The following is a 24,422-nucleotide window of genomic DNA, read 5'->3' as shown; positions in this document are numbered from 1 at the left end:
ACACCAGGCTTCCCTGTCCTTCACTGTCTCCTGAGGTTTGCTCAGACTCATGTCCATTGAGTCGATGATGCCATCCAACCATCTCTTCCTCTGCCGTGCCCTTCTCTTCTTGCTCTCAATCTTTCCCACCTTCAGAGTCTTTTCCAACAAGTCAGCTCTTCACATCAAGAGGCCAAAGTACTGGCACTTCAGCATCAGTCCTTCCAATGAATATCTAGGGATTTTTCCTTTAGGTGATGAGGGGAAAAAAAAAAAAAGGATGACCAGAAGAGAGGAAAAAGGCAGAAAATATAGGAAAGATGAGAGAGGAAAGAGAAGGCAGATACAAGGTAAACAGAGAGACAGACCAGGAGGGAAGGAAATGAAACGGGAGGGAGATGAATGAGGAAGTGTGAGAGGGGAGAGAGGGAACCAGGAAGAGAACATCAGAGCTCAGTGAAGAACCTGCAGGTGAGAAGAGAAATTGGGAGCCCCGGGGCCTATCCTTGGTCCCTGCAAAGCCTTCGAGGCCACGTACAGCAGGTCAGCCAAGTAAATCAGCAGGTTAGTGGCTGTCTAACATTCATCCCAGAAGCACACAGAGCAGGTGGGTTTTTTTTCCCCTCTTTTTCATCACGGCAGCTCACATCACTGGACCACAGAGGCAGCCCACCCAACTTCTCATGAAAGGGGCAGAGTGACCAGAGATCAGAGTGCTGGTATAGAGGAGGATGGAGACATGGTCTCCTTTTACAGTAAAGGACAGTACACAGGTGTCCATGTTTCACTGTCATCTTCGAGCAACAGGGTGGACATCATCCCCAGGGAGAAGCAGACGGAGCACAGGATCGTTTGTCTCACCGTGGCAGACGTGTACTGGAAACCGCTGTTGCAGTTGATAATGGTGCTGAAAATTAAAGCCAAAATAACATACAGCAGGAATACCAACAGGCTCCCAAGCATCCCTGGACCAGAGAGCACAAAGCAGGGTGTGTCGCCAGCCAGGGCGCAGGTCCAGGCCTGATGCAGGAGAAGGCAGTGGCGGCAATAGCCTGGTTCCGGGTGTGGCTCTGAGGCAAGAAAGGAACATAGTTGGTGGTGAAAATAATGGAGGCAAAGAGACAGAATAGGGTGAAATGGAAGGCACAGTGGTAGAGAACGTCATAGCAGGACAAGGGGAAGTGGGATTGGCGCCCACACAGCTCCACCATGAAGACGGTGAGGGTCCCACCGGAGCAGAAGCACCGCAGGAACACAGACCAGTTACCTGCGCACTCACTCCAGTGTCCATGCAGCAAGGAGGGCAGGCAGGCGGAGAGCAGCTGCCCCAGGTGCAGGAGGAAGCCCAGGGCCCCGGAGCCCAGGCCTGAGGACGTTCCCATGGCGATGGTGACGGTCAGGCAGGTCACCCGCACTGGTGGTGTGACCTTACTGGTTTTAAAACCAAAGGCTTGTGAATAATTAAAAAACAGCTCCGGGTTTTGACGGACTGGTTCAGTTTCACTCTGCCTGTTGAGTTCTCCTTCTGTCTTTGTTTTTCCAGAAAGATACAACCACCAATCCTAACAATGTAAGGAACGCACTCACGGTCTCACTCCAGCAAGATGGTTTCTGGTTCCTGGTTACTGTCAAGTCTTCAAAAAACAGAAGTGATCACACCCGCAGTGTGCAGCCTGCGGCCATTTCTTGCTCCCCTCCGTGTAAGTTCCCCTGGCTGAGCCTTGCCCTGTTGGGGGTTGATTCTTCTGAGTAGTGAAAAACCTCCTCCCCTGGTGGCCGGCTTCCTTAACATAAAGCTACTTTTCTTCTACCCAACACTTGTCTCTCTGTATTGGCTTCTTTTTCTTTTTAATGTAAATTTATTTATTTTAATTGGAGGCTAATTACTTTACAATATTGTATTGGTTTTGCTATACATTGACATGAGGCGGATTCATGTCAATGTATTGGCTTCTTAAGCAACGCACGGTCGAGACTAGCTGGGGGACAAGGCTGTGCATCCAGGCAGGAATCAGGTCCCCTAGGCTCAGCCCCTCCACCTCCTTCTGGGGCGAGGAGGGCGGTGAGGCTGAGAAGGTTGGGGAGGATCTATAGGTATCTTCAAGCAGAAGCAGAACTTGCTGGTTTCAGGAACTTGCCTGTCCCTCCCCACTCCTCGCTCACAGCCCGCTTTCGCTTTCTGTTGAGAGATGGAAACTGGCCTCTGAAGGAGCAGCCGTGCTCTTGACCGAGTGAGTAGAGGGCTGTGCACCCGGGGATCCCCCCATTCTCACCCATTTGGGAATAGTCTTTGCCCTTTGTGACTTTGGGGTCAACTTGGATACTGTAGGAGTGGGACGTGGCTTGCTTGGGATTCTGTACGAGTCTCTCCCTGAGGCAGAATTGCTTTGTTTGAATTCCGTTCTTGGGGAGCAAGTGAAGTGCCTTCCAGAACTTCACAGGGAGGCATCTTGGCAGGTTGGCAAAACTAGACTATGACCCTGTAACCCAGAAAAAAGTGTTTTTTTTAAATTATAAGCCAGGCTGCCCATGTATGTTTTCAGTTCTGAAGAATGGTGGCCCCTAAATATGTCTCTAAATTCCTGCACTATTTTGCAGTTAGAACTGACTTGACCATGATCTGGTAAATGGGAGGAAATTCCATGTGCCGGCCTCCTTGTTTCTTATACTAAGGATTCTTCCAACAAGGTCCCTAAATTAATGGTACAAGAGGCTGGGGCTGCCCTGGGGTCTTCCCCACACACCTCCCCCGACCTGTTCCTGGAAAGAGGAGGAGTTCTAGTTGGGGGCAGGGCAGAGCCTGAGTGTCCCCCAGCAGGAGGAAGAAAGGGGATCTGAAGTAGTCTCTCCCTTGAAGACCCCAAAGGCACTGAGTTTGCCTGCAGCGTGTCTCCTATCAGGGAGAGGCAGGGAGGGGATGGATTCTCACTAAGACAACACCCTGCAGGAGGTTTGAGGACAGCCAATAGGCTATTATTGTTCTTATACTGTTTTCCACCTCAGACCTGCTAAACTGCTCACCTGCCAACCTTCTGCATGGAGATGATCCACAAAAATAGTGGAAATGTTCATTAGGATTTTATTAAGGCATTACCCAACATAGGCTGATGGACAGGTTTGGGTGATAATTTTGTGGAGACCTGATGAGGGGTCATTCGTCCCTCCACACCCTCCCTGGGATGCCCTGAAAGATTCCACATCAGCATCAGACACAGCATCCTTGTTCATTTCCAATCCCTTCTTCCCTGGCTTGGAAGCTTCTCACCAGTTTCCCAGGGCAGGTAAATCCTCACTCAGGTAGGACTCCTAGATCTTTCCAGACTCCCACCTGGATGGCAGCTTTGGAGCTTAAGAGACAGACATGATGTTAATTTATTCTGTGGTTCTCCCATGACACTACACCTTGGAGTCATGCAGGGTTGGGGTCTCCCTTCCCAAACGGGAACAGTCACATGCTGAGGCAAATTGGGGGAGGGGACTCACAACAGTCCCTACTCTCCATGTCACCCTGTCCCCACGGCCTTGCTCTCACCCCGTGGCTCCTCCCTGCTCACCCCGGAGCTGCCCTCGTCCAGGTGGGGCTGTGTCCCCTCAGATGGCAGCTCCTTCTAGTGACGCCGCAGGGAGGACAGGCCAGGACACTGTGTCTTCAGGTGCTGTGGAAGGAGGCTGTGGCCCTGAAGGTGGGTCCTGGGTCCCAGAGCCCCGAGCTTTGGTTCTGGGCTCCCACTCGTGGGCCTGGTTGACCTGCTGGGCTGTAGACATAGTGCTCAACCCATGGCTTTTTATTTTTATCAGGGATTTTCACTCCTACCCTTTCAAACTAGGGAAGACACTTGTCTCCTGGAGCCTTGGTTTTCCCATCTGTAAAATGGGGTTAGCAGGACAATCCACAGTCCATTTTCTGAAACCCTTGGGGTCAGATTGGTACAGAATCAGAATTTTTTAGCATCAGTCATGTAACGTGATGCATCTTCTCTATTTGACCTAATGCCCTGCTGGTGTCTAATGCAACTTTTAAGCAAAGGCATTAGTGTTTCTGTAACTGCGCTTTTGAACATACACACTAAGTAAAATAAACAAAGACCATAAATTGTCTCATGTCTGTTCAGGTGAAACTTTATTACCAAACAGCTTTTTAAAAAATCTTTTTCAGTTTTGAGTATAATGAAGATTTGTGGTTGTAGGAAACGACCAGAGTACCCTGGTCTCTGTAGATAACGGCACAAAGCGAGAAAAAATGTGCATGGCTTTGTGGCCACACCCAACCCATGTGTGAGATGAGACAAGTCCTCTGACAAGGCCAAGGCTGGTGGGCGGGGAGAGTAACTGCAGAGCAGCTGTGCTTTTACCAGGTCTCTGAGTCACTGGTTCACACTCCATGGATCCTGAGCCTCAGTCCTCACAGGGCCCTGAGCCTCTTCTAGGCATCTAACTCAATCCACCGCTGCAGCTGGATCATTCTCTGGGTGGTCCCCAGTGAAGATCACTACCTTATCAGTGTCCGTGAGCTGCCTGACCATCATAACACCATTCCACCAGGCTGACATCCCCAGACCTTGGACACCACGTTCCACTTCCTCTGCCTGCTGCACCTGCTCTCCACCAGTGTGGCCTTCTCGCTGGGGACCAGCATGGGCACTGGGAAGTGGGGGCCATGGGTAACTGGCCCGTGGCCACCTGGTGCTTTTGTTTGGCCCTGCCTCTCATCATCTCCATTGTTGAGTTATGTAAGCTCCGACCTCGCTTCCTGTCTCTGGTACCACCTCCTCGACACCTACACCTACTACGCCGCCCTCCTCTGCCTCTCAGCCTGCATCGTCTACTCCATCACATGCGCCCAATTCCTGCCTTGTGTCCCTTATCAGGACCGGGCTGTCGCTGCTGCTGCTTTTTCCTGTCTCGCATCTCTGCTGTATATCATGGATGTGGCCTGGACGTGGGTCCACTATGTGTTCACAGAGATTCCCAGCTCCATTCACGCTGTGCCAGGCCTGCCAAAGGTGCTGGAGACCTTCCTGGCCTGTATCATCTTCGCCCTCCTCAGCAACACCTCCCTGTCCCTGCACCAGCCGGCCCTGGAGTGGCCGTTACTCCATCTGCTTCATCCCAGCAGCTGTGGCCAGGCTGCTGAAGCTGGATGACTGGGAGGACATCTACTCACCCCTCCCCACCTTCCAGGCTGTGGTGACCCTGCTCTGTCCTTTTCTACATTAGCGCTCTCGTCCTCTGGCTGCTCTGTCAGTTCAGTGAGGAGTCTGGTGGGCGTGCTCGTTGGTCCAGTGTCGAGGACTGCACTGATGGCCTCCCCTACAGTCTGCATGCGCTCCTGAGACCAGCGACGGGCTGTGGCCATCCTGACAGCCGTCAGCCTGCTGGGTTACGTGGCTGAGCTGCTGTCCTGGGCCCGCCAGCTTCCTGTAGGGACTGAGGATATCTCCAGGGCTCCAGACTCTGTTTGGTCCCGTTCCATATCTTCACAGAGTTTGGATTATTCTGATGCCCTCTTCCTGGCTTGCTCTCTCCCTCCTCATATCCTTCCCCTTTCATCTCCCTCTCCTTTCTGTTTCCTTCCCTCCTTCTGCTCTGTCTCTTCCTGGTTTCTTTGGGTGCCCATATATGTTTTGTCTCTCTCTCATCATTTCTACATTTTCTGCTTTTTGCCCCTTTTCTGGTCATCCTTGGTTTTCTCATCTCCTGTGTCCTGACCACCTCTCCCCATTTTCCTTCTTCTAATCCATCAGGACCTGAGACTCCTTCCTCGTCTGCCCACCGCCCCCTCCCACCTCCTGAGGTGCTGACTCCACAGCACACAGCCCTCTGTGCAGCTGTTCACACCCTGGGCCTCTGAAGGGGCCTCATTGCCAAAGTGTGTCTGTCTCCTGGTGGTGCCATAGTTGTATATACATTTGTGGGTGGGGGTGGGTAGCTAGTCATTGGGCCCTGTTTCTCCAGTGGAGGGGAAATATAGGCTACATCCCCATTACGTTGAAAAAATTCTCTTGAGGTCAGTAATTTCCAGTGGGCTAAAGTCTTGAAGCAGAGACCCTGGATCCCTGGGCCCCACCTGGTGCTACGCCCCACCTGAGATTGGCTCCAGGATTTTGCAGGCTCACTGAACACCCACTGCGTAGAGGGCATCTTAGAGGAAGTCAGGGGTGAATGCCTTCAATCCCAGCTACTGTCTGGGGAATTAAAAAACAGGAGCTGAGAGAACTGTATGGTCGTGAAGACACCTGTCTGCAGTGCTTGTGAGGGGCAGCAATGTGGCCTGCTTGCCTCAGAGATAAAACAGCATTTGATCACTGCAGGGACAAGGGCATGGCCACTACCAGCCTGACAGTAAAGTTAGCCTCAGTGTTTTATTTATTTATTTATTTTTACTGTCTTCTGTTCAGGAGAGCGAAAATTACTGAGTGACCCTGTTTTGGGGTCTCTTTGATTAAAGACATTTTTTACATTGGTTTCTTTTTGTAAGGTGTTTTTTCTATTGTGGTAAAAGTCACGTAGCATAAAACGCGTGACTTTAACCATGTTTAACTGTACAGTCCAGTGGCACCAAGTACACTCACTGTGCCACCCTCAAGATCATCTCTCTCCCAAATTTTTCACCTTCTTAACCTGAAAGCACTTAAGCACTAACTCCCATCCGCCTCCTGCTCCTGCCATCTACCAGTATACTTTCTGACTCTAGGAATTTGACTCTTCTAGGTACCACGTATGAGTGGAATAAAATAGTATTCGTCCGCCCCTTTGTATATTTGAAGGCATTTTTAAAGTTAATACATGTGAGTGACTTTGTTCTTAAAGAGGAAGTTTCTTTTCAAATTTTCGGGGATGGGATAGGGGTTGCTGGTCTCACTGTCCGAGGAACTGCATTGCTTGAGTGTGAGAGGACACACTCATGTATGTGTGTTTCTGTGTGCCAGTTGCTTTCTGTTGCTGCTTCTTGATTCTCTGGGACTCAGACAGAATGTAATCTAATCAATGTACTTAATTTAAGAAAAATTTCTGTGGCCTCTGGTTCCTATTAGTCCCGGCTGTCAATCATAGAGAAGACAGTTCAACATTCTCCACATTGATAATGTCCTTTTCCATCTCAATTCAATGATGAAAGAAAAGAAACAAACAAACAAAAACCCAAATCAAAGTCCACGTATTCTAATTGTCCCAGTTTGCCTAGCGCTCAGGAGCTGCTGCTGCTAAGTCACTTCAGTCGTGTCTGACTCTGTGTGACCCCATAGATGGCAGCCCACCTGGCTCCCCCGTCCCTGGGATTCTCCAGGCAAGAACACTGGAGTGGGTTGCCATTTCCTTCTCCAATGCATGCAAGTGAAAAGTGAAAGGGAAGTCGCTCAGTCGTGTCAGACTCTTAGCGACCCCATGGACAGCAGCCCACCAGTCTCCTGTGTCCATTGTATTTGCCAGGCAAGAGTACTGGAGTGGGGTGCCATTGCCTTCTCCAAGCACTCAGGAGAGTCCTAGTCAATTTCCACCCTCACCCAAACCTAGGTTTTGGGAGCCCCTTCCACTGACCCCAATCACACCTGAACCAGAGCCTGGGGGTGCGGCCCAGCCTATGATGCAAGATGTTGGGCCCCACCCCAGTGCCAGCCTCACAGGATGCTGCAGCCTGCTGCACAGAATGCGCAGGCCAGGACAGCACCTGGCTGCCTCTCTAGAAAGGTGTGCACTTGTCTGCAAGCTCAGTGCACACGTGTGTCCATGTGCACATGCCCACTGCTCTTCTGCATTGAGACCAGCAGCTCTTTACAATGACTGGTGGCTGTGAAGGCCCCACAAGTCTCCTGGTCTCAACCACAAAGCTGCAGAGCCCAGCATCCTGGTGTCACCAGGGCCAGAGGAGCCGGAGGAGCAGAGCTGTGGGGGAGGGGAGGGAAGGCCCCCCTCGGCTGCCCCCTCACTCCTGTACTGGCATGAAGTCTGTGATCTTCACCCAGGGGCGGGTTGGATGGAGGGGGAGGGCTCCCAGGAGGTGGTCCTCCTGGAAGGAAGATCTTAAGAAACAACGAAATAAAATTCCTATTTTAAGAGAAGACAAGAAAGATTTAAATATACCACTGTTTTTCTGTCTGTTTCAGCCTCTTCCCTCTCGTCTAGTGTGCATATTTAATCTGCATTATGCCTTAACCAGACCTCTTTCAAGGGAAGAAAGACCCATTTCACCACAAGGGCGACACTTTCTAGAGGAAGCCTTGTGATGCCTCAGAAGACAGCACTGCTGCCTCACTTAGGACCTGATTCGTGTCTCCAGCTGTATTACTTGTATTCTGCCTATTTTAAAGGTTCCTGCCTGGTTTCTTGTAGTAACAGATCTGTGATTAAGCCTGTGATGAAAAATAATGGGGACTAGGCCTCTTGAAATGATTCATATAATATACAGTTTATAAGACCCAGGATTGTAAGGCAGTGACTGTTCCCACATGGCTCAGTGGCAGAGAACCTGCCTGCCAATGCAGGAGGCTCAGGTTTGATCCCTGGGTCTAGAGGATGCCCTGGGGAAGGAAATGGCTACCCACTCCAGTGTTCTTGCTAGGGAAACCCCATGGACAGAGGAGGCTGGCGGGCCACAATCCACTGGGTTGCAAAGAGTCCAGACGACTCATCGACTAAACATCAACAACTACAGATGTGGGAAGAAGCAATAGGAGGGAACCGTTTCCTCAGGGCCCAGGCCCAGACCACCTATTCCGCCTCATCAAATCCAATGACTTTAAGATTCCACTCATCAGTAAACATTCTTGTTCACCAAGTGTGTGTGCGCCAGGCGCCATTCTAGACACTGGACAGAGAGCAGAGAACAGAACCAAGAGTTCTGCCCTAAGGGAGCTTGCTTCTAGTACAGGAGACGTGCACATCAATATACACCATCAAGTCAGTGGGTGATTAATGCCACGATAAAGGGAACACAGGTGAGAAGAGTTACTGCAGTGTCTATGGTGGGGGAGGGGCAAGGCTGCTGTTTCAGGTGGGTGGAGGTCAGGCTGCTCCATGGATACGACATTTAAGAAGATACTGAAGGAAGCGAATAGGCTGTGTGATGACAACTCCCCAATACCTGTCTCTGCAGTTGATCTCTGTTGGGACCCAGCGTCACACCTTACTGCCTCCTGATCTCTCCCTCTGGATGTTTCAGGACACGTCACACTCAACATGTCCAATCCCACCTCTCAAAGCCCTCAGCCCCCAACACACACTGATCCTTCCTCATCTTTCCCATCTTAGTCAGTGGCACCACATTCCCAGGTGCTCTTCACAAGCTGCTTGTGAATCTGTCTACCCTTCTTCATCTCTAGACTATGTGGTCCAGATCCATCCACCCCCTCACCTGTTCTCCTGCCATAAGCTTCTAGATGCTTTCTGTGGTTCCATGAGTTCAGTTCAGTTGCTCAGTCATGTCTGACTCTTTGTGACCCCATGGACTGAAGCATGCCAGGCTTCCTTGTCCATCACCAACTCCCGGAGCTTGCTCAAACTCATGTCTATCATTTCAGTGATGCCATTCAACCCCCTTATCCTCTGTCGTCCCCTTCTCCTCCTGCCTTCAATCTTTCCCAGCATCAGGGTGTTTTCCAATGAGTCAGTTCTTCACATCAGGTGGCTAAAGTATTAGAGCTTCAACTTGAGCATCAGTTTTGCAATGAATACTCAGGACTGATTTCTTTAGAATTGGCTGGTTTGATCTTGCAGTCCAAGGGACTTTCAAGAGTCTTCTCCAACACCACAATTCAAAACCATCAATTCTTCGGCACCCAGCTTTCTTTATAGTCCACCTCTCATATCCATACACGACTCCCGGAAAAACCATAGTTTTGACAAGACTGACCTTTGTCAGCAAAGTAATGTCTCTGCTTTTTGATATGCTGTCTAGGTTGGTCATTTCAAGCTTTTCCCTAAAAGACTGGTTTAGAGTAAAGTCAAAGTAAGATACTTTGAAGGTTTCTGTTTGCTCCCTTAGGATGGAACACAGATTCCAAAACGTCACCTCCAAAGGCCCTCAAGTTCAGACCCCTTTCTACCTCTCCAGCCTCCTCACTTCCCTCCTTCCATCCAGTGACAACTGCTTTCAGTTCCTCTTGGTCATCTCAGAGCCTTTCACCTTACCTGTCTACACACCACCCCCTACCCTAGTCCTGAACATGGTAGTCCTGTGTCAGTCAATGCCACTCTAAGCCTCAGTTTGCTCATCCAGAAAACGGAGATATAAGCTCCTGCTTTTAGTCAAAAATGCTGTTAATTGCACCCTGAAGGGAACATCTCAGCCATTGAAGCAGGGAACAACTGTGCTAGAAGGACACTGAGTAGCTTAGAGAATCATTAGGGAGGGACCAGCCTGACTACAGGCTAAGACCAGGAGGAGGGGTGCTGGGCAGCCAGGTCACAGCCAAGGGCAGCTGGTCTAGGCTCCGTGGCCATTGGAGGCGCACACTGGATGCTGCTGCAGGCCCCGCAGAAGGAATGCTGATCTGTCTTTGTGTCTGTGTATCACCTGTTCTTGGGTGTCCAGGCCCTACTTATGGGGCAGGTCCAACATTTATCTGGCCTTTTCTTTCTTAGTGAGGGTCAGGCCCAATCTCTCCCCAGGTCACACACATGATGGGATTGTCCTCAAACATGGAGATGAGTTCACGGCCTCAGTGGTTTCCCTCCATGGAGATGTCCATGACACAAGACCAAGGATTGTTAGGATTAAATGGGACAAAACGTGACTCAGTGATTGTCAAAAATATCCCAAAGGGCTAAAGGGATGGAATGCATCCCAGTTGGTAGGTCCAGTCTACAGTCTGAGCTGCTAGCACTTGTTATGTTCATTTAAGAAACACTTGCCATGGGCCAACAGGGTAGTTATGGACATAAAAGTTTTTAGAGGTGTCACACACAGCACTCACTACAGGTCAAACCCTGCTTGGATTCCATTGTTCCTCCCAGAAACCCATGAACTCTGCACAAAGTGTCCCCGTTTTTATAAGCACACAGAAGGTAATGAGCCCAAGATCACACAGTAGGAACTGGCAGAGCTGGGATTTGAACCCAGTCATGTGGGTGCAGGACCTTAAATTCTGATTGGCATTGATTTGTACCTTATATTCCAGAAAGATAAAGCAGCCCATGTATTTTGAACAGAACAGTCTGGCAAGGTTTCTTATTACCTCGGTTTCATTCCATCTTCAGAGATACTATTACTGTCATCCCCATTTAACAGATGATGAAACTGACGCACAGAGGGCACATTATGTTTTTAGCTCAGAGCCACACAGTTACTCCCTGACAGAGTCTGGATTTGAACACAGATCTGTCTCTCCCAAACCTCAGCAGGTAAAAGAACCTCAGGAAATGCTGAGCCCCTTCCCTCTTCTCTCAGATCCAGGAACCAACCACACAGACACGGGTCACATGGATCGGCCATCTGCACCGGCACCCAAGGGAGATAACCATGTGCCTGAGACCGCAGGAGGGGATGGCCCCAACTCTCCCCACTCAGAGGAGGACTGAGGAAAGGCAATCCCTGATGTTTCCAAGAAGCTGGTCAGGGAACACAGAATGGAAACATCTGTGTCCCAGGCTCTGTTCTGGATGTGGCTCAGGCCACAGTCTGGAGGGCATCAGCTGGAGTCATCGTGTGCAGAGGAGCCTCTGGCCGCTGCCCCAGGAGACAGGGAGCCCTGGCCAGGCAGGGAGCAAACGAAGGGCCTGAGGCTTTGGCATTGCAGGGGGCAGCTTCTCCATCAACTGTGTGTGCTAAAGGGCTAGGGGAGGCCCTGGACACTAGGTAGGTTGGTTTGGGAGCCACAGCTCACCCTCCCCATCCAAGTTGATTGGATAGCATCACCGACGCAATGGACATGAACTTGAGCAAGCTCCGAGAGTTGGTGATAGACAGGAAAACCTGGCATGCTGCAGTCCATGGGGGTCTCAAAGAGTCAGACCCCTGAGCCCAAGGTGCCTCCCTTCTCTCTGCCTTTGGAGACAGGCCTGTGTGGGCATCTCTCAGCTCCTCCCCCAGCCTGTCTGATTTGGAGTCAGAGCAGATGTGACTGTGAATCCAGTCGCGGACCCAGACCTGCCTCCCTTCACTCTGGGCTTCTGTTTCATCTTCCCCTGCTTATGGTCAGCTCTCTATATGCCCAGCAGGAAGGAATTTACTTTTCCTAATGGAAACACAAGCTCCCTAAATAAGGCAAGAGCATTCTGGCTGCTGAGCTGGACTCTGAAGAAGTGGAAAGTCAAGAATGTGCGGAAGCAAGGGAGTCGGGGAGACCTCAGATGTGGCCGTGCCTGGAAGCAGTTAGTGTTTTGCATTGAACTGCAGCAGCTAGTGACCTGATTCTTATAGACCTGGGTGGTGGCAACATTCTTTATCACACAATCTATTCGTTTCCATCGTAATTCCCATCAAGGTTTGCAGGACATTCCCACGTCAGGTGAGAATGTCATTCATACGCCGCTCAGTGTGCAACTATTCATCTAGTCCTGGTGACCTGAGCCGAAATCCTCTGGAACAACTGTCTTACTTGTCTGTCAGGCCCTTGGTAATGGTCCCCATCTGTTGCTTCTTCCCATATCTCGAGTCACCTTATTATACTCATGGATCTTTTAAAACATATTAGGTCACCTGGTCATTACTGTTTTCATCAGAGGCTCAGTGCCACATTTGTTAGTGCAAGAAACAATGCTCTTGTAAAACGGCAGACTACAAGTAATATAGCTAGCAACATTACTAAGGTCATAGAGAGGCAGTGTCATATAAAATCACAAGGCTGGGGTTAGAAGAACGAAAATGGATCTCTCTATTGGGTCAGGTGTTTGTGCCCTTCGGGAGGTCTGGTTGACACATACTGCAGACACACACTGCACACTTCGGGGCAGGGAGGAGGTCAAAAGAGGCAGAGAGAAACTTTGTTTAAAGTTTTCTTGTCTTGCCTTAAAATATGAATTTTATTTCATTGCTTCTTAAGATTTGCCTGTCATGGGAACCACCTCTTGGAGCCCTCTCCATCCACCCCACCCGCCCCCGGGTGAAGTACTCATGCTTCATCCAGTACAGGAGCGAGGGGCAGCAGCGGGGGGGGGCCTTCCCTGCCCCTCCCCCACAGCTCTGCTGGCCTGGGGCCCCTCTGGGCCTGCTGACACCAGGATGCTGGGCTCTGAGGCTTTGCGGCTGGGAACAGGAGACTGAGAACAGTATTGGTGGCTTCCTGGCCGCCAGTTATTATAAAGGCTGCTGGTCCCAATACATGTGTGAGCACAGACATACAGGCACACACACAGGCACACACACACACTGGGCATGCACGCAGGGACACGCCTTTACATACAGTTATCGGGGTCGGGTCCTTTAAGAGCTAAAGGGACAGAAAGTCTAGTGTTGGGGACACAACTGCAAGTTATCTTGGGCTGGGCCATGCCCCCAGGGCCCAGGGAAAGGCGCGAGTGGGGAGACATTGGGAAGGGCTACCAGAGATTGGGGCTTTCGTGAATCTGCTCCATCCTCCCCAGCTCGGAGAAAATTTGAGGCAATTAGCGTATGTCAGGTTTGTGGGTTTTTCCCTTTTATCTTTGTATTGAGGTTAAAAAAGAGCATTACAGTTGTAGGAGATAGGGCAAGGCTTCATCTATGGTTGATAGCAGCGTTGATGGTATCCAGAAATTCCAGAGAATTAAAAAATCCATCTATATTTACATTTATCTAGATCATATTACGTGTAGGTCCTGGAGAAGCAGGAGGCAGCATCAGAAAACAGCTGACACATAGAAACACATGTCTGTGCAGCACAAACTCAAGCAACACAGTTTCCTCGACTGTGGCATCAGCAATACCCACCCATCCAACACCACCCATCAACAAAGTTTGGAAAAGAAACTTTCCATGCAAAAACACAGTCACCCAGTAATTTTCGTCCTTGAGACGATAACAATTAAAGAAAAATAAAACACCCAGGCTAACGTCACCTTTAATGCTGGCAGTGGTGATGCCCTTCTCCCTGCAGAGGCAGGACCTGCTGTTTTGATCATTAAGGAGGGAGGGCCACCTCACTGCCCCTCACCAACACTGCAGAGAGCAGTCTTCAGGACTCTTAGTCCCTACAAGAGCCTACAATAGCCTCACAGGCAGGTGTTCAGTGTCGGCCTCATCAAGCAGCAGCTGGATAGGACGGCCACAGCCAGCCGCTGGTCCCCGGCGCACTCCGAGCAGGTGCGTCTGTTGCTGCAGCTCACATCACTGGACCGCTGGGGCTGCCCATCCAGCTTCTTGTTGAACTGGTGGAGCTGACAGAGGACCAGAGCACTAGGGCAGAGGAGCACAGAGAGCACCGTCTACTCAGACAGGATACAGGTAGGGAACAGAGCTTTTTGTCTTTGACTCAGTCAAGCCCCTTCACTATGAAGTTCACAGCTCCTTCCAGGAGGAAGCGTATGAAGTCCACCACCACGAACTAGGGCTGGCTGATGCTGATACTGGTGGGGGCTGCTGATGAAGGCGATGATGAGCCAGTCAGCATAGTTCTCTGGCCTCCTGAGCAGACCTGGGAAGGCTGGCTTGAACCGACCGTGCCTCCAGGCTGGATATGATGCAGAACGCTTCAGTGGCATAGAGTGCAGCAGCCACGAAGGCGAATGCAGTGGCAGTGATGACCCTGTTTCTGGTGGAGCCTGGAGACGAGAACTTGATGCAGGTGGTGCCGGGGATGATGGACGTTGAGAGGCAGGAGATGGAGAAGTAAAAGGCGTGGGCGCAGAGAAAGCCGTCCCAGGAGAAGGGGAGGCGGGACCGGAGCCCACAAAACTCCCCTATGAAGATGGTGAGGGTCATGCTGAAGCAGATGCACCAGATGAACATGCACCAGTTAATCCCAGCCCCCTCACTGGCCCCCAGAGAGAAGGGCACACTGTGGAGAGCAGCTGCCCCAGTGGAGGAAGAAGCCCACGATGGACTTGGTGCCCAGGCCTGAGGACGGGCACATGGTGAGCATGGTGGTCAGGCAGGTCACCGGCACCGGACTGTAACCTTGCCTGTTTCTCAGCCAAAGTCGTCTGAATCCTTACACAGAGTCTGCTGTTCTGGTTTCAGTTTTACTTGGCCAGTTAAGCTCTGTTTCTGCCTCAATTCTTTTTTTCTCTAGAAAATATACAACCACTGACCCCTTAAACTGATGTGCTGATCTGAACAAAATAAGTACCACACTTATGTTCTCACCCCAGAAAGGCTCCTGGTGGTTACTGTAAAGTCCCCCCAAATAGAAGCACAGTGCACCCCTGGCACACAGCCTACAGCCGTTTCCTGCTTCCCTCCTTGTATAAATCCCGGCTGAGCCTTGTTGTGCTGGGAGTTGATTCTTCTGGGCAGTAAAACACCTTTTTGCTGGCTTCCGTAAGATAAAGCTGCTTTTCTTAAACCCAAGACTTAACTCTCTGTATTGGCTTCTCAGTGACAAGCAGCTGGGCCTGACTTGGGGGACAATGTTGAGCATCCAGGCAGGAGTCAGGTCCACAAGTCTCCAGCCCCTGCCTTTCTTCCTAGAGCAAGGAGCAGAGTGCCACTGGGAAGATATGGTGGAGTGCCAGCTAGTCCCAGCGAGGATCTATAGGTCTTTTACAGCAGCTGCTTGAACTGCTAGTTTCAGGACCTGCCCGGGCCCTCCCCACGCCTTGCTCATAGTGTGCTTTCACTTTCTATTAATAGAAGGAAAGCGGCCTCTGAAGGAGCACCGAGCTCTTGACTGAGTGAGTAGAGGGTGCGGGTCCCAGGAGCCCCCCTTTCCCACCTGTAGGTGCATATTCCTTGCTGTTTGGAACTCTGGGGCCAGTTGGAGACTGCAGAGTTGAGAATGGCTTGTTTGTGACTCTACCACTCTCTTCCCAAGGAAGAATTGCTTGTTTGTTTTAAATCTGTTCTGGATGAGCCAGTGAAGTGGAGGGAGGGGACCTACATCCATCCCTTCTACAGGTCCACTGGCACGTGTCTTGGCAGATTGACAAAACTAGAGGCATTGTTGCAGGAAGAGGGACCCTTTTCAGGGCCCCGAACTGGGCTCTTGTCTAACACTCAGAAATGAATCATCTGAGCAGACACTTGTGCTGACAAAGCAAGAGATTTTTGTTGGGAAAGGGCCCTGGTGGGGAGAGCAGGAGGTTAAGGGAACCCAGGAGAATAGCTCTACCGCATGGCTCACAGTCTTGGGTTTTATGGTGATGGGATAAGTTTCCCCGTTGTCTGTAGCCACATTCTGACTCAGAGTCCTTCCTGGTGGTGCACGCCTTGTTCAGCCAGGATGGATGCCAGAGAGAAGGATTGCCAAAGGTGGTCGGACACATGGTATCTCCTTTTGACCTTTCCCGAACTCCTCCGGTTGGTGGTGGCTTATTAGTTCCGTGTTTCTTACCGGGACCTCCTGTCGTAAGACAACTCATGCAAGTGGCTACTAGAGTTCCTGGCTGGGGTGGGTGGTTGTGTCAGTGTGCTTCCCCTAACAGTATGACCCTGTAATCAGGAAAAAAATGGTTTTCTACTTGTAAACAACCTTGCCCACATATGTTTTCAGTTGTGAAGAACACTGGCTCCTGCATGGATCTCTAAATGATTCCAGTATTTTGCAGTTGGAGCTCTTTGGTCAAGATCTGGTAAGTGGGAGGGACTCCACTTGCAGGTCTTCCTGTTACTCCATAATAAGGATTCTTCCAACAAGGGCACTAAATTAAAGGCAAAAAGGAAATGAAACTGTGAAAAGCCTGCCACGTTCACAGAGGAGTCTGCAGGCAAGGGAGGGAGTAGAGGGGGTCAGCTTTCTAGGGAAATGAAACCAGCCCCAGTTCTGGTGCTGCAGTCCTGATGCCCAGGCAGGTGCTGCCACGGCATCTGCGTCCCTCCCCACACTCCAGTCCCCGGAAGGAGGAGGGGTTCTAGTGTGTTGGCGGGTAACAGCCTCAGCGTCACCACACCGTGAGGAAGAAAGGAGGTCTGAAGCTGTCTCTCCTTTTAAGATACAACAGATCACTCGATTTGGCCAGAGTATGTCCCCTGGGAGCTGGGTGGGGTGGGTGCGCCCCAGGAGTGCATTTCCACTGAGATGATTCCCTGCAAGAGGTTTCAGTCCAGGAGAAGAGTCAGTGGCTGACTCTTCATACAATCTTTATCTCACCTCAGACCTACTAAACTGGAAAAAAACAAATCCTCCAAGTTGATCCACAAAAAAAGGTGGAAATGTTCATTAGTATTTTTTTCAAACCACCGTCCAACATGGGGTGATGCACAGACGTGAGTGCTGATTGTGTTCACAGTGGAGGAGCGGCACCTCGTCCCAGACAAAGCCCAACACTCATCTCTCAGTATTTGGCCTCTTGAGGGATGACTGGACAAGCCAGAGTTCAGTAACATGGGACAAGCTAAAGGGCCTCCAGAGGCTAAAGAGGCAAAGCGGGACCCTCCCCTGGGGCATCAGAGGCAGCACTGCCCTGCTGACACCTTGTTTCAAAACGCTGACCTCCAGAACTGTGAGAGAACACATTTCTGCTGTTTTAAGCCACCAGGCTTGTGAGAATTTGTTGCAGATCTAGGAAACCAGATTTAATTTCCAGATATGAAAAAATATATTCTTTTTGATAATTTTTTAAAAAAATTCTCAGAAAAACTTGCTGACCTCCTGCCCTAGAGCGTGGCGGTCACTTGGGCCCCAGGATCCATTGTCACAGCCTGTGTCCCCCAGTGTCTGAGACTCACAGGGGATGGTCCACTGATGCCCAAGGAGCCAGGAGGGAAGGAAATAAGGGAATGGAGAGCACCAGGATCCCTGGAGAGGACCAGCTGCACCTGTCTGGGGGGTGGAAAAGCAAGATGCTCTGGGAAGACGTGGTCTCATGTTTACAAAACAGGAAAAAAGATACAGATACTCCCGACAAACATGTATGCCTGTGTGTACACACGTCTACACGTGATTTTACAGCATTTGAAATGTATCGAAGGCTGAGGTTGAGGACATGGATGCTCCATGGATGGAGGGGTGGATGCTCCTGTGAGCAGGCAGGACGCCTGGCCATGCTGCAGATGGGAAACCAGTCACAGGAGAGATGATCATAGTCCTGCTTTATGTCAATTATCCATGAAAATGAGAGAAATATAGAGAATACTAAACAGAGATGAGAATGAAAAACAATATAAAGAAAAGAGGCTAGCAGCTGCTTATCTCCAGCAACCCCACTGCCAAGGGAACCAAACCAGGTGACACTATGTCTCCTGAGGCTTGAAAAGGAGCTGTATTCCTAATTTTCATGTGAAATTAAAACCATGTGCAGCCACCAAACACTCAGGGAAGAAACAGTAATGCTAGTGATTCTCCATCATTTTTTCATGAAAACACTGATGGAAAACTGAGCACATCGAGAGTCCCCCTGCAGGGCACACTGGCTTGCAGCCCCTGATCTGCAGCAAATCAAGCTGCACATGCTGATGTCCAGAGTGGGGCAGGGCCTTCTGGGTCCTCTGTGAGGGAGTCAGGGAGGTAGCTGGCACGGATTGAGGGTTCCATGTGACAGGCCCTCTGATGAACCCGTCACGTGCTTTTATTCATTTAATTGACCCAGAGTAGGTATAGAGCCACTGAACAGAAGGGGAAGCTGAGGTTCTATTGAGTAGCTTGCCATGATCATCCAGCTATGAAGGCTCTACTCCTTGTCACTCTGAGTGTCCATCTCATCTCACCCTTCTCTGCCCTTCTGGCACCTCCTCCTTCCTTCCTCTGTTCCGGCCATGACCTTCCCGGCTCACCGTCTTCCAGTCCACATGCCTGGCTGCTGGGCAGGCAGGGCTCAGCAACAGCCAGGCTGTGCTCTGACGGGGGCACCATGTCCAGGCTCACAGAGAGGAGGAGGGGCTTCTGGGAGACTGAGACAAACTTCCACTTCCTGCTTTCCAGGTGGGGGAACTGAGGCCCAGAGAGGGCACAGGCCTGACCCAGGGTCACGTTGTTGGAGTCCCCATACCTCCTCTTCTCCATATCCGCTCTCTGATGCAGTCAATAGATTCAAAGCGTTCAAGTTGTCTCTTAGTCTTAGGTGGAATCTCAGGGTGAGTGCAAGTCATTAAACTGGGATCAAACCGGGGTACAGAGAGCATGACACTCCCTCCCTCCCTCATAGCAGTGGCCCTCCCCAAACTGGCAGTGCCCACTGGGAGGCCCACAGGCTCCATGGCTCCACTGACAATTGGGGCTCAAGGAGCTTTGGGAGCCCAGGGAGGTTCTCAGGTTTGCTCTGAGTTTCTCTTTCCAGCCTCAGCTTGTCCCAGGGTTTATTATCAGCAAAGGTGATATAATAATCCCCTGATGGCAGGAAGTTGGCTGGGGCTCAGGGTGCTGGTCCTTCCACCCTGGGCGCCTCTCAGCAAATAGTCCCTTGGAAACAGGGCAGCTGTCCCTGAGGAGGGGGCTGGATGGGAGGGGCCTCACTCCCCCCACACTGGACCCTGGAAGAGCCCCTGTGTGAGCAGGACTGCAGCCCTGGCTGGCGGGACTGTCTTGGGCAGGTGACCTGGGCAATTCCATGGTCTCCAGGGTCCCTGCCACTCTGGCCACGTGTCTCTGTCACAGCCCTGAAGCCCCTTCAGGCCCCTGTTCTCCTGTCTCAGTTCCAGTCCAGGCCCCTCCTCCATGGGAAAGTTGGCTCCATGCCTGCCTGGGTCCAGCCCCGGTGGATCCAGGGAATTCGAAGGGTGGACGGTGTCGGCGTGGAAAGACTTGTTTGTTTATTAATGTAAGATTAGATTAAGAAACTATAGTGTAGTAAGAAGATTAAGTGGAGGAAGAGGGCTGAATAGCTTCGTTTACGCGGAAGACCAATAAAATTCCAGACAAGGAATTTGCACCATCTACGTTGGGCCACCGGCGCCCGCTTGAATATCTAAGGGTGCCTCGCCTTAAGCTCCCTTTGGTGCGGGTCTTAACAGCCAGGGCAAGTAAGTAGACCTGGCGAGCCTCCGCGCCCCAGGTGGAGATTCAGCCTGAAATTAAAGTAAAGAGCAGAGAGAAGGAAAGGGAGAGAAGAAGAAAGAGAGAGAGAGAGACACGGGGGGAGCCAGAGCCCCAAGAAACCAGGCCGAGAGACTAGTTCGAGAAACTGGCCCCAGAAGCTGGCCCCCTCCTTTATTGTTCAGAAGGCCTTTCATACTTTTGATAAAACACAGAGATCAATGGGTAACACAAGATTATGTAGCGTTCGCAGCTCAGACTCTTTCTATACATCATTTTGTATACAAAAGGTCTTAGGTGATTTACATTATCTTCTGGCCAAGAGGCTTGTTAACACTTTTTGGCTCTCTTCCTTAATGAATGTTACTCTTGTTTCCCCTGAAGTGTTTTTCTTTAATCTACATCTCCTTAAAGCATTCAAGTTACATCTCTATAGAACAAAGGTGCAGTGGGATATAAAAAGAAGGTACTTAACTCAAAGATCTAATGTTGCTAATACAAGGTCTACTACTTGTTTTTCTGTATACCAACTATATCTACAAATAAAGGATGTGAAAATTTGGCAGCAAATATTGACTCAACAAATGAAACCTTTAATCAGTCCTATTCTAAAGATTTTGACTCCTCGGAAGCTCCTACATTCCTAGGATGTTTTAAGCTTCCTGTGCCTCCTGCGGTCAGGAGGCCTCAAACAATCACACGCGCAGCTGTACGAGTCCTGCAGGCAGGCTAGAAAGCCATCAGAGGGTTTTTTGGATTGAAACACTCTTTCAAATGAGGAAGACTAAAGCCCTGAATTGACTTTTTCCAGAAAATGTCAGAAGAGTGGAAAAGCAGAGCACAAAAGCCGGCAGATTTTTGTTGGGGTACATGCTTAGGAATTTTCAGAGGGGTCCCTGAAGTCTGAGCACGCCTTGTGTATGTCAGCTAGCTTCCTTCCTTTTGTGAAGGCAAAAATGGGTTGAGGGGATTCAAAAGAGTCCCTACTCCTGTGTCATCCTGTCCCCACAGCCTTGCTTTCACCCCGTGGCTCCTCCCTGGTCACCCCTGAAGCTGCCCTCCTCCGGGTCGGGCTGTGTCCCCTCAGACAGCAGCTCCTTCCACTGATGCCTGCAAGGAGGTGAGGCCAGGACACGTGTGCCTTCAGGCTGCTATAGAAGGAGGCCGTGGCCCTGAGGATGTCTCCTTTGTCCCAGAGCCCCGAGTTTGGGTCTGGAATCCCATCCACAAACCTGGTTGACCTGCTGGGCTGTAGAACAAAGTGCTCAAACCCATGGCTTTTTAATTTTTATCCTGGATTTCCACTGCTAGGCTTTCAACCTTAGGGAAGGCACTTGACTCCTGGTTTTCCCATCTGTAGAACAGGGATAGCACGACAATAAACAGTTCCTTTCTGAAAATCCTTGGGGTCAGATATTCTCCAGAATTCAGAATTTTTCAGTTTTGACAGGTGACATGATACATATACTCTATAGGACATGACACCACACTGGGGTCTGAAAGCACTTTGTGATCAAACACATTACTGTTTCAGCAAATGGACTTTTGAACATTTACACTAAGTGGAATAAGAAAGAAGGAAGGAAGTTAAGTCTCTCAGTCGTGTCCTACCCTTGTGACCCCATGGACAGTAGCCTACCAGGCTCCTCCATCTGTGGGATTTTCCAGGCAAGAGTACTGGAGTGGGTTACCATTTCCTTCTCCAGAGGATCTTCCTGACCCAGGGATCAAACCCAGGTCTTCCGCATTGTAGGCAGACGCTTTACCGTCTGAGCCATCAGGGAAGTCCAAACAAAACTATAAACGGTCTCCTGCCCGTTCAGCTCAAAATTGGTACTAAACAATCTTTTTTTAATTCTTTTTCCAACTTGAAGGTTTGTGACTGTAGAAAAAGACCACGGTATACTGTATTTCTGTAGATATTGACACGCAGCAATAAGACATAAAAACGTTGGTGGTTTGAGGCCAGATCCAACCCAGCTGTGAGATGAGACAAGTCTGACAAGGCCAAAGGTGATGGGTGGGGAGAGTCATTCTGGAGCGGCTGTGCTCTTACCTGAGTGTCTGAGCCACTGGTTCAAACTCCACAGGTCCCAAGCCGCAGCCCTCACAGGGCCCTAAGCCTTTTCTGATCATCTCACTTAATCTGTCTTCAGATCTGGATCTTTCTCTGAGGAGTCCTAAATGAAGACCACTGCATACTGGTGACTCTAACCTGCCAGACCTTCACAACACCATGTCCACCAGGGGGAGAATACCATGCGAAGAGAATGTGGGCAAACGGTTCTGCCTCCTCCGCCTCCCGCAGGCGATCTCCATGTGTGTGGCCTTCTCCCTGGTGGCCAGCATGGGCAACGAGAGGGGGACTATAAGTAACTGGTGCCTCGCCATCTGGTGCCTCTGTTTCACCATGACCGTCTTCATCTCTATGTTCGAGTGCTTTTACCACGACTGCAACTTTCCTTTTTTCTGGTACAAATTTCCCATCACCTATGCCTGCTATGGGGCCCTCCTCTGCCTCTTGACCTCCATCATCTACCCCGTCCTCTACGTCCAGTACCTGCCTGATGGTCCTTCCCGAGACCAGGCCATCGCTGCTTCTGCCTTCTCCTGCATCGCTTGCGTGCTCTATGCCACAGATGTGGCCTGCGCATGGAAACACTACAAGCTGAGGAACATCCCCTGCTATGCGCACACCTTACCAGGCCTGCTAAAGATTCTGGAGAGCGCTGTGGCCTGTGCCATCTTTGTCTTCCTCAGCAACACCTCCCTGTACCTGCACCAGCCGGCCCTGAAGTGGTGCGTGGCCGTGTACTCCATCTGCTTCGTCCAGGTAGCCGTGGCCATGCTGCTGAGGCTGAGGGGCTGGGAGAACAGACTGCCCCTCCGGCTGCCCATTTTCCATCTGGGGCAGACCCTGCTCTCAGTCCTCCTCTATGTCAGCGCTCTGGTCCTCTGGCCACTCTACCAGTTTGATGAGAAGTTCGGTGGACAACCCCACTGGTACAGTGATATGAGCTGCTTTGATGAGCTCACCGACTATGGCTGCATCTGGGACCAGCGACTGGCTGTGGCCGTCCTGACAGCCATCAACCTGCTGATTTACGCAGCCGACCTGGTGTACTGGGCTCGCCAGGTTTCTGTAGGAACTGAGGACCAGCCCAGTACCCCTTAGTCCCTCCACTCACAGGGTGGTCTTTACAGAGCTCTGTGTCCCCTGATGCCCTCTTCCTGGCTCCCTCTCCCTCCTCATGCCCTTCCCATTCATCTCGCTCTCTTTTTGTTTCCTTCCATCCTTCTGCTCTGTCTCCTTCCTATCTTCCTTGGCTGCCCATGTCCTATTTTGCTTCTTTCTCTTGCTTCTCTCATCTTCTCTGTGTTTTCTGCTTTTTGCCCCTTTTCTGGTCATCCATGGTTTTCTCGTCTCCTGTATCCTGACCACCTCTCCCCATCTTCCTTCTTCTAATCCATCAGGACCTGAGACTCCTTCCTTCTCTGTTCACCGCCCCCTCCTACTTCCTAAGGTGCTGACTCCACAGCACACAGCCCTCTGTGCAGCTGTTCACACCCTGGGCCTCGGGAGGGGCCTCGGGAGGGGCCTCATTGCCAAAGGGTGTTTGTCCCCCGGGTGCCTTAGTTGCTGTATGTTTCTGGGGGTGGGAGTGAACGTGGGTAGCTAGGCAGTGGGCCTCCTTTCTCCCAATAGAAGGGAGTGTATAGTGAGTGTACCTCCCCTTTAAGTAAAAAAAAAAAAAAAAATCCTGGACGTCACTGATTCCCAATGGGTGAGAGTCCTGAAGCAGAGATTTTGGATCCCTGGCCCCCGCCTGATGCTCAGCCTCACCTGAGATTGGCTCCAAAATTCTTCCTAGCTTACTAAACACTGGCTGCCCAGAGGGCACTGTGGAGGAGCTGGAAGGCTTTGAGCAAATACTGAAAATGTATTTGCTCCACTCTTAATGAAGGTTGGAAGCTGGAACGAGCATAACAAAGGGTTATGAGCGTTCACCGAGTGTCTGAGGCTGGGAACGGATAATGAAGAGTTATATGCCCGGCCTTGAGGCGTTCGAAGGCTTCCTTCTGACCACCTGTTTCTGAGAGCAAGGACTGTTCTTTTGTGATAAGACTCCCTTTAGAGTTTCGCCAAAGCTATGTTATGGCTTGGGTGGTGGGAACTGTGTTTTATGCTTAAATGCTTTGATGTTTATCTGAAATGGCTACGTGCAAGTCTGTCTTATGCTCTATTCCCTGAAAATCATAAAGCTACACAATTGGATAATAGACTTTGTCAGTCCACTAGAGGCTGTCCCTGACTGTCCTTTTCAGAGTGTGGTTCTCCAAGCCTTACAACTGGCGCCCAACATGGGCCTCGAAGCAGCAGACTGATTTTGCAAAAGGGCCGCACTCCTGCAGAAGCGAGGTATGCAGGATGGGACATCAGACAAGTAAAATTCCTTTTCTTCA

The 24,422-nt window shown here is 50.6% G+C and overlaps 1 protein-coding gene across 4 annotated transcripts; it reads left to right on the top strand.

The window, feature by feature from the left end:
• Positions 1–418: 418 nt before the first annotated feature.
• Positions 419–24,422, top strand: LOC138423878 (myeloid-associated differentiation marker-like). 4 transcript variants are annotated; one of them, XM_069560260.1, is made up of 7 exons: positions 961–1,310; positions 1,523–1,679; positions 2,145–2,210; positions 8,082–8,912; positions 15,683–15,723; positions 16,542–16,620; positions 22,115–24,422. In XM_069560260.1, the coding sequence occupies exon 7, from the start codon at positions 22,195–22,197 to the stop codon at positions 23,131–23,133; it is 939 nt and encodes a 312-aa protein (XP_069416361.1). In that variant the 5' UTR covers positions 961–1,310; positions 1,523–1,679; positions 2,145–2,210; positions 8,082–8,912; positions 15,683–15,723; positions 16,542–16,620; positions 22,115–22,194; the 3' UTR covers positions 23,134–24,422. The 4 variants fall into 4 exon arrangements, with proteins under 4 accessions (XP_069416364.1, XP_069416361.1, XP_069416362.1 ...); XM_069560263.1 differs by lacking the exons at positions 961–1,310; positions 8,082–8,912; positions 15,683–15,723 and adding an exon at positions 419–543 and having other exon boundaries at positions 22,115–24,251; XM_069560261.1 differs by lacking the exons at positions 961–1,310; positions 1,523–1,679; positions 8,082–8,912 and having other exon boundaries at positions 2,110–2,210.

Source organism: Ovis canadensis, chromosome 18 (assembly GCF_042477335.2).
Source record: "Ovis canadensis isolate MfBH-ARS-UI-01 breed Bighorn chromosome 18, ARS-UI_OviCan_v2, whole genome shotgun sequence".
Taxonomy (NCBI): domain Eukaryota; kingdom Metazoa; phylum Chordata; class Mammalia; order Artiodactyla; family Bovidae; genus Ovis; species Ovis canadensis.
Note: the sequence above shows the minus strand (reverse complement) of the source record. Positions and strands in the feature narration are given on the sequence as shown.